This window comes from Perognathus longimembris, chromosome 4 (genome assembly GCF_023159225.1).
Source record: "Perognathus longimembris pacificus isolate PPM17 chromosome 4, ASM2315922v1, whole genome shotgun sequence".
NCBI classification, from domain to species: domain Eukaryota; kingdom Metazoa; phylum Chordata; class Mammalia; order Rodentia; family Heteromyidae; genus Perognathus; species Perognathus longimembris.
The window spans coordinates 37650775-37662672 of record NC_063164.1 but is presented as its reverse complement, the minus strand read 5'-3'; the positions used below and the strand labels follow the sequence as shown (position 1 = coordinate 37662672).

At 37.6% G+C, this 11898-nt stretch overlaps 1 protein-coding gene across 1 annotated transcript in view; it reads right to left on the bottom strand.

The window, feature by feature from the left end:
- Positions 1 to 11898, bottom strand: part of Hibch (3-hydroxyisobutyryl-CoA hydrolase) — a 45035-nt gene continuing 33137 nt past the window's right edge. The window contains exons 11-14 of the mRNA XM_048345086.1: positions 10886 to 10967; positions 5605 to 5724; positions 3353 to 3386; positions 1 to 1218 (exon numbers count right to left, since the gene is read on the bottom strand). Coding sequence (XP_048201043.1) covers positions 1103 to 1218; positions 3353 to 3386; positions 5605 to 5724; positions 10886 to 10967 — 352 coding nt within the window. The 3' untranslated portion in view covers positions 1 to 1102. The remainder of the gene's footprint in view (positions 1219 to 3352; positions 3387 to 5604; positions 5725 to 10885; positions 10968 to 11898) is intronic.

The window sequence follows — 11898 nt, the reverse complement described above, 5'->3', positions numbered from 1 at the left end:
TAGTTGTGAGTTCCTCATTTAATTGATGCAGATTCATGTCAACATTTTATACAAAGGCATTTTTAACATAAAAGTATGAAGTGAATAGAAACCAAATACATAACAATAATAAATAGGTTAATTTATGAGCCTTGAAAATATAAGTATGTCTGATATTGTAGGCATTTTTATTCCAGACATGTTCTTGAATTTTTTCGAAGAAAAGCCCTTCATGTCAAATAGAAGAGGAACTGAGCAAATTTAAAATTAAAGCAATGAGCTGCAATCTCCCCTCCGTGAGAAGCTGCAGGACATAATCTCTGATGTCCTTTCCAGATCCCATAGCTTTTTGTAAAACTTATTCCTTCCTAGAACTTCAAGGTCTTTCCCCCTGGAACTCCATGAAGTTTCTTGCATAGCTTAAAAACACTTTTCTGCCAACAGTACCAATTATTGAAAATACATTTTAAACTGCTCTGAATTTTCTGAGGCAAATTTTTAAGGTAAATTGGGGTTTCACCAGAGGAAGGTATTCCCATTACTTTAGGGAAAGCCAAGGCTGAATTAATACATTGGATAGATTAATTACATGACCCCTCTTCTCTGGTAACTCAATTTCAAAACATACTTATAAAAAAGGAAATTCTATGCGACACGTAACATTCGTCCCCCAAATCCCAGGGTCTTTTATTTTTGATCGTTTATACTTGGTTGTATGATCAGCATATAAACCACTATTGAAAGGCAAATATGAATTTAGGTTAGGTATCACTAGAAACTTTCAAAATTCCCCCTTGTCTAAACAGGGATTGGCAAACTGTGGCAATGATGAGACAGACAGTTGGTATTTCAGGCTTTAGAGGCCATGCAGCTGTGTTGCGACTGCTCAATTCAAAGCAGCCTGTAAACAGGTGAATACAGCTTTCTGAACACTGATATCTGAAAGTACTGTGACTTTTCACATGTCATGAAGTACCTATCATTTCTTTTCCCAACCACATAAAAGTGGAGCAGTCATTGCTAACTATCAGGCTGCATAAAAATAGGCACCAAGCCAGATTTAGCCCATGTGCTGTAGTTTGCCAACTCCTGCTACCAAATATACCTTAAAATGTCAGCCACCTCAGAATTTCAAATCATTACTTCCCAGAGATTTAAAATAATTATTCACATCTTCATCAGTAACTTCTTTTAGATTAGCTGGTTTCCACTTTGGGCTCTGGTCTTTATCAATTAAAACTGTCAAAAGAAGAAAAAGATACCAGCACATTTACTTCTGGTATGATTTTACTGAGTAGACAAAAACTGTGTTGTTCTAGGTATACATTTCTATAGCATATTTTTTTCCTATAAAGTTACAGTTTTCTACATGATCTGTTTTTCTCTTAAACCCTCAAAGAATTTGCTCAGATAGCCATGTTCTCTGATGAACAATGAGGGTATTTCTCACCACCTGAGCTTCACATCACTAGCTTTAATAGAAGCTAGATTAATACAGTTCTTTGAACATTCCTTTTCCTTCTTCAAACAAAATCACTAATGAAATGTCCATGTTACAAACAGCTAAAAATCAGAGCTGGTATAGTTGAAATGGAAAGCAAGGGAAGAGGTCCAGTTCTGCTTTGGGAAGAAAGTTAATGACTAAAGGTAGAAGGGATTTATGCTTAATTAAATGTGGACACTGCTGTTCTGCTGAATCCCTCTAGTTTAGAGAGCTCTAAGTTTAAAAAAAAAAATCAAGGCTCTGTCAGGTTATCATGCAGCCTTCCACTTCTCCTGTTACCACGTAGTCATCACTGAGTGTAGCTACCTAATATTCCCAGAGGATGGTAAGTGTGAGGCAATCTGTAACCTCCTCTTAAAAAATAGAGTCTCATACCCATTTACTGGCTGTAATACTATAGTTCTGGTGCACACTGTAGTTATGTAAGGTGTTATTTGGGGAAGTAGGTAGAGGGCATGCAGGACTTTATTATTTTTACAAATGCATATGAATCTACAGTAAAACAGTTTTCAAACCATGGTTTTCAACATGTTTACAATATGCATAATTTTAATGAAGAGTAAAAATAAATTCTATGGATAACTGTAGAAACCCAATTTAAGTATTAAAAGGTTAAATAAACAGCGGTCTGGAAAACAAGGAAGAAGGCTGCATTAGGAGAAAGGAACCTTTATGTAAATGTGGAAATTAGGTGTTTGTTTTGAGGGGGTGGTTTTGTTTTTCCTTTTTGAGAGGATGTGCCTCTGCCTTTCCTAGACTGGTCTCAAACTTGTCAACTCAAACTCCTGCCTTTATGTCTCCAAAGTAGGATGGACTACAGACATGCATACTGGATGGCTTGAAGGTTTGGTTGTCTAGCATGTGACTCCAGAATCCGATCCATGATATCTGATCCAGTGGTATCTTGACCAGTATTCTGGTCTATAACCAATTTCAAAGTTTACATTCCCTACATATTGTAAATGAAGAATAATAATGGTGAATTCTTTCCATGACAATCTCTTCCCTTTTAAGCCTTCTGGCCAATATTATCTACCTCCTTGAGATACTACCAAAGGACAACAGAAAAGAGTATTACTAAAATCTGTGCCAGTTACATTTAAGCTAGCAAAAGTTTTTGCTTAGAAGAGATATAACCACCACTACCAACAGCAGCAAATTTCTAAGGCAGGGCTGTAGGGCAGTGGTAGAGCACTTGCCTAGCAAGTCTGAAACCCGAAACCAATCTTTAGTACAAAAGAAATATAAGAAATATAAGAATATATCTAGGGGCTGGAATATGGCCTAGTGGCAAGAGTGCTTGTCTCATATACATGAAGCCCTGGGTTCAATTCCCCAGCACCACATATATAGAAAACGGCCAGAAGTGGCACTGTGGCTCAAGTGGCAGAGTGCTAGCCTTGAGCAAAAAGAAGCCAGAGGCAGTGCTCAGGCCCTGAGTCCAAGCCCCAGGACTGGGGGAAAAATATAGATAGATCTATCTATCTATCTATCTATCTATCTATCTATCTATCTATCTATCTATCTATCTATCTACCTATCTATCTATCTATCTATCTGGACTGGTGCCAGTGGCTCATGCCTGTAACCCTAGCTACTCAGGAGGCTGAGATCTGAGGACTGTGGTTCAAAAAGCCAGCTTGGGCAGGAAAATCCATGAAACTTTTATCTCCAAACACAAAAAGCAGGAAATGGAGCTGTGGCTCAAGTGGCAGAGTGCTAGCCTTGAGCAAAAGCTCAGAGGCAGCGTCCAGGCTCTGTGCTCATGCCCCAGGACTACCATTTAAAAAATGTGGTCTTTAATTAGCAGCATATATTCACAAACCCTTGATAGCCAAGAAGGAATTATAGTAGTTATTTGTTACTCACCAGCTCTAACACCTTCATGAAAGTCATGATTTGCCTGAAAAAAAAAATTGAGATTAAATGGGTCGAACACCTTCATGAAAGTCATGATTTGCCTGAAAAAAAAATTGAGATTAAATGGGTCGATTTCTAGGCATCTTCATTCTTGGTGCTCTCCCTCTTTCCCCTGCTCCATGTCGGCCTCTCACTTCCATGACCCCAACCTGAATTGTGACATCCTGAGCCTGAACTACCTCCTAATTGTTTTCCTTTCAAGTATGTCCATTGACCATATTCTTGATCCTCTCTGCTTATTCTATGGCTCCTGTCTGTGCAGGCTTCCCTTCCAGCCGTCTTTCATCTGTTACCTAGTCACTTCCCTAAAAAATGTCACCTTCTGCAAACCTTTCTATTTTACACTATCCTGGCAAAATCCTGTACCAGCTGAGTACCAGAGATTTCATTTAAAACAAGGCACAGAAAACTAGTTACCTACAACCTATCATCTCTCCCTAGTCCCCAAAGCAACCATTTAAGTTATTTTCTATCTTCTCCAGTTCTGCCCAGCTTCACATTCTTACTATGTTTTCATGTAATGACTCACCATCCACTAACACAACAAAGTCCTCTGATGTGAAAATCCTATACACTCACCACTAAAACACCGGCCACCAACCATGGCCATTTGTACCTGTCTTCTTTCATGACTGTTGGAGGGGATTACCTCCTTCCCTCTCAGAGGCCAGCCCCTGCTACATTCTAATTCACATCCCTTTGTGCCCTCTTAAGAACTCTTCTTGGTAAGGAATCTATTTCTCAGTTCTCCAGACATCATCCATAGAGTCAGTTTAACTGAATGGCTGAGTATACACAGTTTAAATGTCTTTTTATTCCAACAACATAAGCCTAATATGAAGGTGTCTGTCACACAGTAACACCTGTGAGAAGGAAGTGAACTGGTTTATCTCAGAAGTGCACTAAAAGCACAGTCAAAATGTGTGAGGACTGTGTGAGGCTCACAGGCTACTGGCCAGACTATCAAGTTTACATGCCCTGTTCTGCCTCACAATAGCTGCACAACCTCCATTGCCTCATCTTTAAAATGGAGGCAACAATACCCATTTTCACAGACTGTGTCAGACTTAATAGAGTGCCAAACAGAGCAAATGTTCATAACACTTAACAGAGCTTCATCTTCATGGACATCCTCCAAGTAGTGACTTTCAGACATGGCTTATGAGAGCTTTACTTCTAATCAGATGTACTTTCCATATCTTAAGTATTTTGAAGACATTACATCCATTAAAATGTCTGATTTCTGGTTATTAAGTCAAGTATTCCTCTTTGGCCTTAAGCTTATTAGTAGAAATAATATGCTTCTTAAAGGCTCTCTACCACACAGGATGATCTGTCTCTGGGAATCTTTTTTTTTTTTTTTTCTTCTTCGGCCAGTCCTGCGCCTTGGACTCAGGGCCTGAGCACTGTCCCTGGCTCCTTTTTTGCTCAAGGCTAGCACTCTGCCACTTGAGCCACAGCGCCACTTCTGGCCATTTTCTGTATATGTGGTGCTGGGGAATCGAACCTAGGGCCTCATGTATACGAGGCAAGCTCTCTTGCCACTAGGCCATATCCCCAGCCCTGTCTCTGGGAATCTTAACATACAGAAAATCACTCAAATGTTTTATGAAATTGCATTTCCTGCCATTACTGTCTATTATATTTACAATGGAACTGTCAATGGTAATCAATTTAAATAGGTAGCAGAATAATAACTTCCATCTGTGCACTTATTGGACATATATGTATAAAATCTGCTTATATATATTATTCCTCTTTTTACCAATGAAGAAGCTCAGATTTGAAGCATTTATGCTTCTTTGTCTAGGACCAGGAAAATGTGGTACATATACACAATGGAATTCTATGCCTCTATCAGAAAGAATGACATTGCCCCATTTGTAAGGAAATGGAAGGACTTGGAAAAAATTATACTAAGTGAAGTGAGCCAGACCCAAAGAAACATGGACTCTGAAAAAAAAATGATTTCTTCTTATGCTTACACACAAATATAATTGATATTTCATAAAGGCTTAAAAATAATCTGGAAGGCAATATTTTCATACACTTACAACTACCTGGATTATTTTCTTTTCACAAAAGAGATTTATAGGTAATTCATTTTCTTGTTTATACTTTTCTGTACATTACACATCCTACAATGAATATATATTGCTATCCTAACTAGAAAGCCATAATTAATAAAAATAAAACCTTACCATGCATGCTTGACTGAGCCGGTATTCCATTGTTAGTACTTCCTGCAAGGTCTTTGAAGATCCCTCTATGAGTTGCCTTAGTGTGATCTTCAAGGACACTGGAGACATTTTACTAATGACCTTTTGGGGGGAAAAAATAGTAGTTGAAGACCAACAGTTCCTTTATTGACTAGAATAAACTCGCTGACATTCTATGTATGTTACAGTAAAATATGCCCTTTAATGTTATTTTTTTAAATTTTTTTTATTTTTTTGCCAGTCCTGGGGCTTGGACTCAGGGCCTGAGCACTGTCCCTGGCTTCTTTTTGCTCAAGGCTAGCACTCTGCCACCTGACCCACAGTGCCACTTCTGGCCATTTTCTGTATATGTGGTGCTGGGGAATTGAACCCAGGGCCTCATGTATAGGAGGCAAGCACTCTTGCCACTAGGCCATATCCCCAACCCCTTTAATGTTATTTTTTATGCCTAACATAATCCTGGCAAAGCACCAAATAAGTTTTCTAAACTGATACAAAAAAGAAAACAGATCATTCCATATGTGAAATAAATTCTTTATCTATATTTTTTAAAATCAGTATTTACTTGATATAAATTATGATCTCAGGTAGATAAACAGCAGTTACTTAAATGAAATTAGTGGACATGTCACAAATCACTAATATTCACAGAGGACTCTGCTTTATATGTAGACAAAGGATGGGGTTGGGAAAGATGGGGAGAATGATGGAAGGGATAACATTAAGATACATGTGCTCAAAAACTGACATGTGGAATTGAAATAAATCCCTTTTATAACTACAAAAAAAATAGAAGGATGAGAGGGTCTATTCTCTCATTACGTGACTCTGGAAAAGTCTCAACTCAACTGGGCTCTTCAGTCTACTCACTTTGGAAATACAAAAAACAACTCATGTTACTATGAGACACTGTACTTTAGTATAAGTATGAAATAGGAATTTTATACATAGCTCCAGTGCTGTGCTATTTGTTTTCAGCTTAAAGATTCTACTACCTGAGTTGCAAAACGTATATAAGTGTGACTATCTTGCTGGTACTGAATCAGTGTTTCAGATTTAAATTTTATTTTAGGAGTTCAGAGAATTGAGAGAACTAGGCTACTAGTTTTCTAAAAATGATAAATTTCTCTTTAAATGGAAAAAAACGATATAGAATTGAGAAAGGGTCTCATTTTCTGCCCAAGCCCGCCTGGATCATGATCTTCCTCTGCACACTTCCTGGACCACAATTCTATTTACACTGCTGCCATAGCTGGAATTACAGGAGTTATGGGAATCTCAACTTTTTGTCCACAATCTCCACAATCAATCTCAGCTTCCCTGGGGCTTAAACTCAGGACAAGGTCACTGTCCCTAAGCTTTTTCATTCAAGACTAATGTTGCCCCAGTTTGAGCCACAGCACCACTTCCTGTTTTCTGGTGATTAATGAGATAAGAGTCTTACAGACTTTACTGCCTGGGCTGGCTTTGAACCTTGATCTTCAGATCTCAGTCTTCTGAGAAGGTAAGATTACTGGTGTGAGCCACCGGCACCTAGCAATCTCAGCTTCCTGAGTAGCTAGGATCTGGGCATGAGGGTTATTACCAAGCCCGATTTTTACTTTTTTTAATGAATGAAAAGATAATGCTAATACTGACTTTTAAATAGAGATGATGAACAGGAAATGAGAGGTTAATTAAGAAACTAAAGGGAACAAATTGATTTGTTCACTACGTAAATCAAAGGAACACGTGAAGGTGTAGGATAATTATAATTTACATATGCATAATATTGCTCTTCTCTGAATAAAGACATGACATATTTCAAGTCTACTAACCTTCTATGAAATAGAAGTTTCTAATCTCTCCAGTAAGAAATAAAATATACAGTTTCTAAAAACTTACTTTGTACTTCTAAAAATACTGTGAAGAGTATAAGCTACACAGTAGCAATTTAAGCGTCCAATGAGGTTAGAAGGGAAAGATTCCCTGCACTATTTTCTGATCTCCATAGTAAGTCACATAAATCTTACTCAACATATTAAGTTTATGTGATTATTCTCTTGGACTTAGTCCTCCCAAATATAAGGATTGGATTGCTTCTGTACTTCAAGTGGCCCAAAGAGCATCTTGTCTATTCTCTCATCACACCTGACACCTGAAATTCTCTATGATAAGATGCTAAAATATAGGGTTAAACAAACTTTCAGAACCTATGGTCTAACAGAAGAGTAGGAGAGGAAAAAAAACAACAGGATCAGGACAAGCACACAGAGATACACAGGCCTAATTGGAGAATGCTGCCATTGTACAATGGTTTACAACACCACCACCAAAAGATGGGAAGCTGTGTCTCAGTTTTTGTAAGGTTTAGGTGGCAAACAGCTCTTAATTTTGTCTTCAAATTAGTGGAATTAAGTCAGAGAAAATCAAACCATATGTTATAAATCATATTCACTGTCATTTAAAAAACAAATACAGCAGAAAAAAACCCTTTTACATTCTGTTCTGGTAAATCAATCTTTGATATTTAAAAGTTTAAGTGAACCATAGCTAGGCATTATATTTTACTATGAATTAATTTATTTCTAAATGATCATATACTTGTAATTGCAAATCTTTGCCATAAGTATTCAGGCTGACAACCAATACAAATTCAACTTTCTATTCACTGTATAGTGCAATTCCATAGAAACAGTCATTAATTCATTCTTTCAATTTAGACAGTTTCACTACGCAGTCCTGGCTGGATCCTCATAATGCTGAGATTTTAGGTAGATGTCACCACTCCAAGCTCAGCATTTAATATATTTGTACCACTTTGAAATGTATGCAAAGATCAAATAGCCTTTTACTTAAAGCAATACTATTTTTTTCTTAGATATAATGTGTGTGGGGGGGGGGGTTATTGAGCCAGTATCTTTTCTAAAAATGCTTTCTGCAACTTTATTTCACACTCTCTGATAACTTCTTAAATGCATGAATGGTTTAAATAACTTTGGCAAAGATGATAAATACTTCTATTTCACAATATCCTAAAATGTTCATGATAGTATTTAAGACTTTAAGTGACTCAGGTCCATGAGGGCACTGGAGAACAGTTTTCTCTTGTCTACATAAGTCACTGCCTCCCCCCCCCCCCCCCACCAAGATTTACTACTCTACTTTCCTTGACAGGGTCTTTCAAAGAGGACAAGCATTTAATTAAAAATCAACTTACTGGTTGTTTTCCTTTTGCTATTCATGCTTTTGCATTAAAAGAGAATTCATTTCTCAGGTTTTCTTTTTCTGTCTAAAGAGTAGTATAGCTGTGGCTCTTACATTTAGGTATGTAATCTAGTTTGAATTTTTGCATAGTGTACAAGCCATGCATTTTTACATATTATTTTCCCCTTTACATTGGAATATCCAACCAGACCCCTTTGTTAAAAAGACTACCTTGCCCCTGGTGAAGTATTTTGGGCTTCCTGAGCAGCCATTTTCTAGTCTTAAAGAAGGTGTGAGCCTCTGCTGATGGGGAAGTGCATTCATCTCAGCCAGACCTTAATGAGCAGTGTTACTTACTCAGCACACTGCCTTCCTGTAAGTCTTCCCTTGGTCTTGTGGAGTTTTGCCTGAAACATGCACAGATCAATATTCTGGAAATTCTTCCAGGAGGAAAGCTGACGCAATCACTGTTGCCCTTTTGGGGGATACAGACAATTGCTTCATCTCTTTTCTCCACTTTTCGAATTCTTTACACATCAGAAGAATTCCTACTGCAGGCCATTCTTCATGAAGGACAGCTACTGATTTACTTTGAACTAGCACACTATTTGAATGGTTCTCAAAAGCTTACAGAAGGATTAGTAATCTTTTCAGGTTTAACTTCTCTTTTTAGTATTTTGCTATTTCTTAAAAAAGGGAAAATGAGGACTCTAAGAATGATAGCCAGGTCAGAGATTTTTTTTTTTTTTAAGAAATAGCAAAATACTAAAAAGAGAAACCTGAAAAGATTACTAATCCTTCTGTTATATTTTTACAAAGGATTTTGTGTCATGATTTTTTATGTTAACATCTAGTATAAAAGTTTCATTGACTCTTCACAAATGAGTACTTTAAAATCAAACATAAATCTCACAGTTGTAATTAGAAAGACAAAAAAAACACCAACCCTCTGAGTTTTCTGGTACTGAAAAGGAATTTATATGCCCTCTCTCTAAGCCCTTGTATCCAGAACGCAACAAGGAGCACACTTAAAAGACTGAAGGCAATGCTGGTTTCCTTGGCCATTCATCCCATCAGTCCAAGGCATGGTCCTACAATCCTACCTACTTGGAAGGCTGAGACTGGGACGATCATGTGAGACTAGTAGGAGCAATAAAGGTTCACAAGCCTCCTTCCTGATGAACAGCTAGACATGGTGTCACACACCTACCATCCCAGTGTGATAGGAAGCATAAATAGGGGATGATCAGAATCCAATCGTGTACTGAGGCAGTGAGACCCTATCTCAAAAGTAATCAGTGGGGAAAAAAAAAAGGTCTGGAGGCATAGCACAGCTAGAGAGTGCCTTTTTAACAAGCATGTAAGACTTTATGCAATTTCTGTCAGTAAGTTTCCTGAGAGCTGAAATGCTGTGACTATATAAATAGAGGAATGTTTCCTTTAAGGAAATATACTCTTCCTTCCTTTCTATCTAGACTCTATAATACCTCAAGTTTCATAATCCCATGACAAATGAAGGTCATAAAATAGCCAGTGTGTACGTGTTTCTATTAAAATAGCTTTTCCCTTGTTCACACCAGCTGAGTTGAATTATTTAAAAAAAAAAAAAGAGTGAAAAGTCCCTAATTCTGAGAAACACTACTTAAGGCTAGGCTTTGGCTATAGGTGAGTCTCTTTCTAGTTTAAATTGGATCATTTTTTCATGAAACCTTTTACTTTAAAAGACCATATTCCATAATAAACACAATTTATGGATTAATATAATTTCAGTATATCATCATGTGACTATCTTTTAGCCCAACTTTTCTAATAAATATGGAACTAAAAGCTAAATCCAGAGAACAAGAAGAACTACTCAGAAATGAAATACAGTTACTAAAGTCCTTCTCTGTTATATTCAGTTCGCCTTTGTTTTTCACAACTGGCCGGTAGGCACGGCACTTGGGTTTAAATCATGGTTTGATGGCACTGCTCTCAGAGCCTTCCTGTGTCATTACACCCAGCAATGACCCCTCAGGAAAAGCTTCTCTGACTGGAGAATTCGGCATACTTGGGGAAGGGAGGGTCCGTTTATTACCTTCAACTGTTCTAGAGCAAAAGGTGACCCATCTTGCCGTAAATTTTCAATAATCTGCTCCATAGTATTGGCTGAAAAACAACTATTAAGAAAAAAAAAGTATGATTTTACCAAAGTGCAAGTAATGTCCTATTTCTTTTTTTTTCCAAATTTTTATTATCAAACTGATGTACAGAGTGGTTACAGTTTCATATGTTAGGCATTGGATACATTTCTTGTACTGTTTGTTACCTTGTCCCTCATACCCCCGTAATGTCCTATTTCTAAGATAACAACAGATCTGTCTGAATGCTTCTCCCTAATCTGGTATCAATAATGAAGAATTCTTTGGACTATTTTATAGAATAATGAAATAGAATGCTATTTCCTAGTGAAAAGTGTTTATAGCCTACCATCATTAGTTCTAAACAATACTTAAGTCTCTTTTGTTTCATTACATTGATGGACCTATGTGGAAATAAATATCTCAACTGTGAGAAACCAATGTTTTTAAAATGAAGAGATTGAAACATTATCTTCCAACTGTTTTTTCTTTTTTTTTTGGCCAGTCCTGGGCCTTGAACTCAGGGCCTGAGCACTGTCCCTGGCTTCTTTTTGCTCAAGGCTAGCACTCTGCCACTTGAGCCACAGTGCCACTTCTGGCTGTTTTCTGTATATGTGGTGCTGGGGAATCGAACCCAGGGCCTCATGTATACAAGGTAAGCACTCTTGCCACTAGGCCATATCCCCAGCCCTTCCAACTGATTTTTCTTCTTTCCTTAGACAGTATGCAATTTCTTACATCACTGTACACTTTTCCTGGCTGACTTAATAAGATCTTCAGGAAATGACTTACAAAGATAAAAATGTATTCAATTATTATTTTGTAGCATCCTTCCCCCCCTCCTTTTTTTTTCTTTTTCTTTTTTTTTTTTTTTTGCCAGTTCTGGGCCTTGGATTCAGGGCCTGAGCACTGTCCCTGGCTTCGTTTTGCTCAAGGCTAGCACTCTGCCACTTGAGCCACAGCACCACTT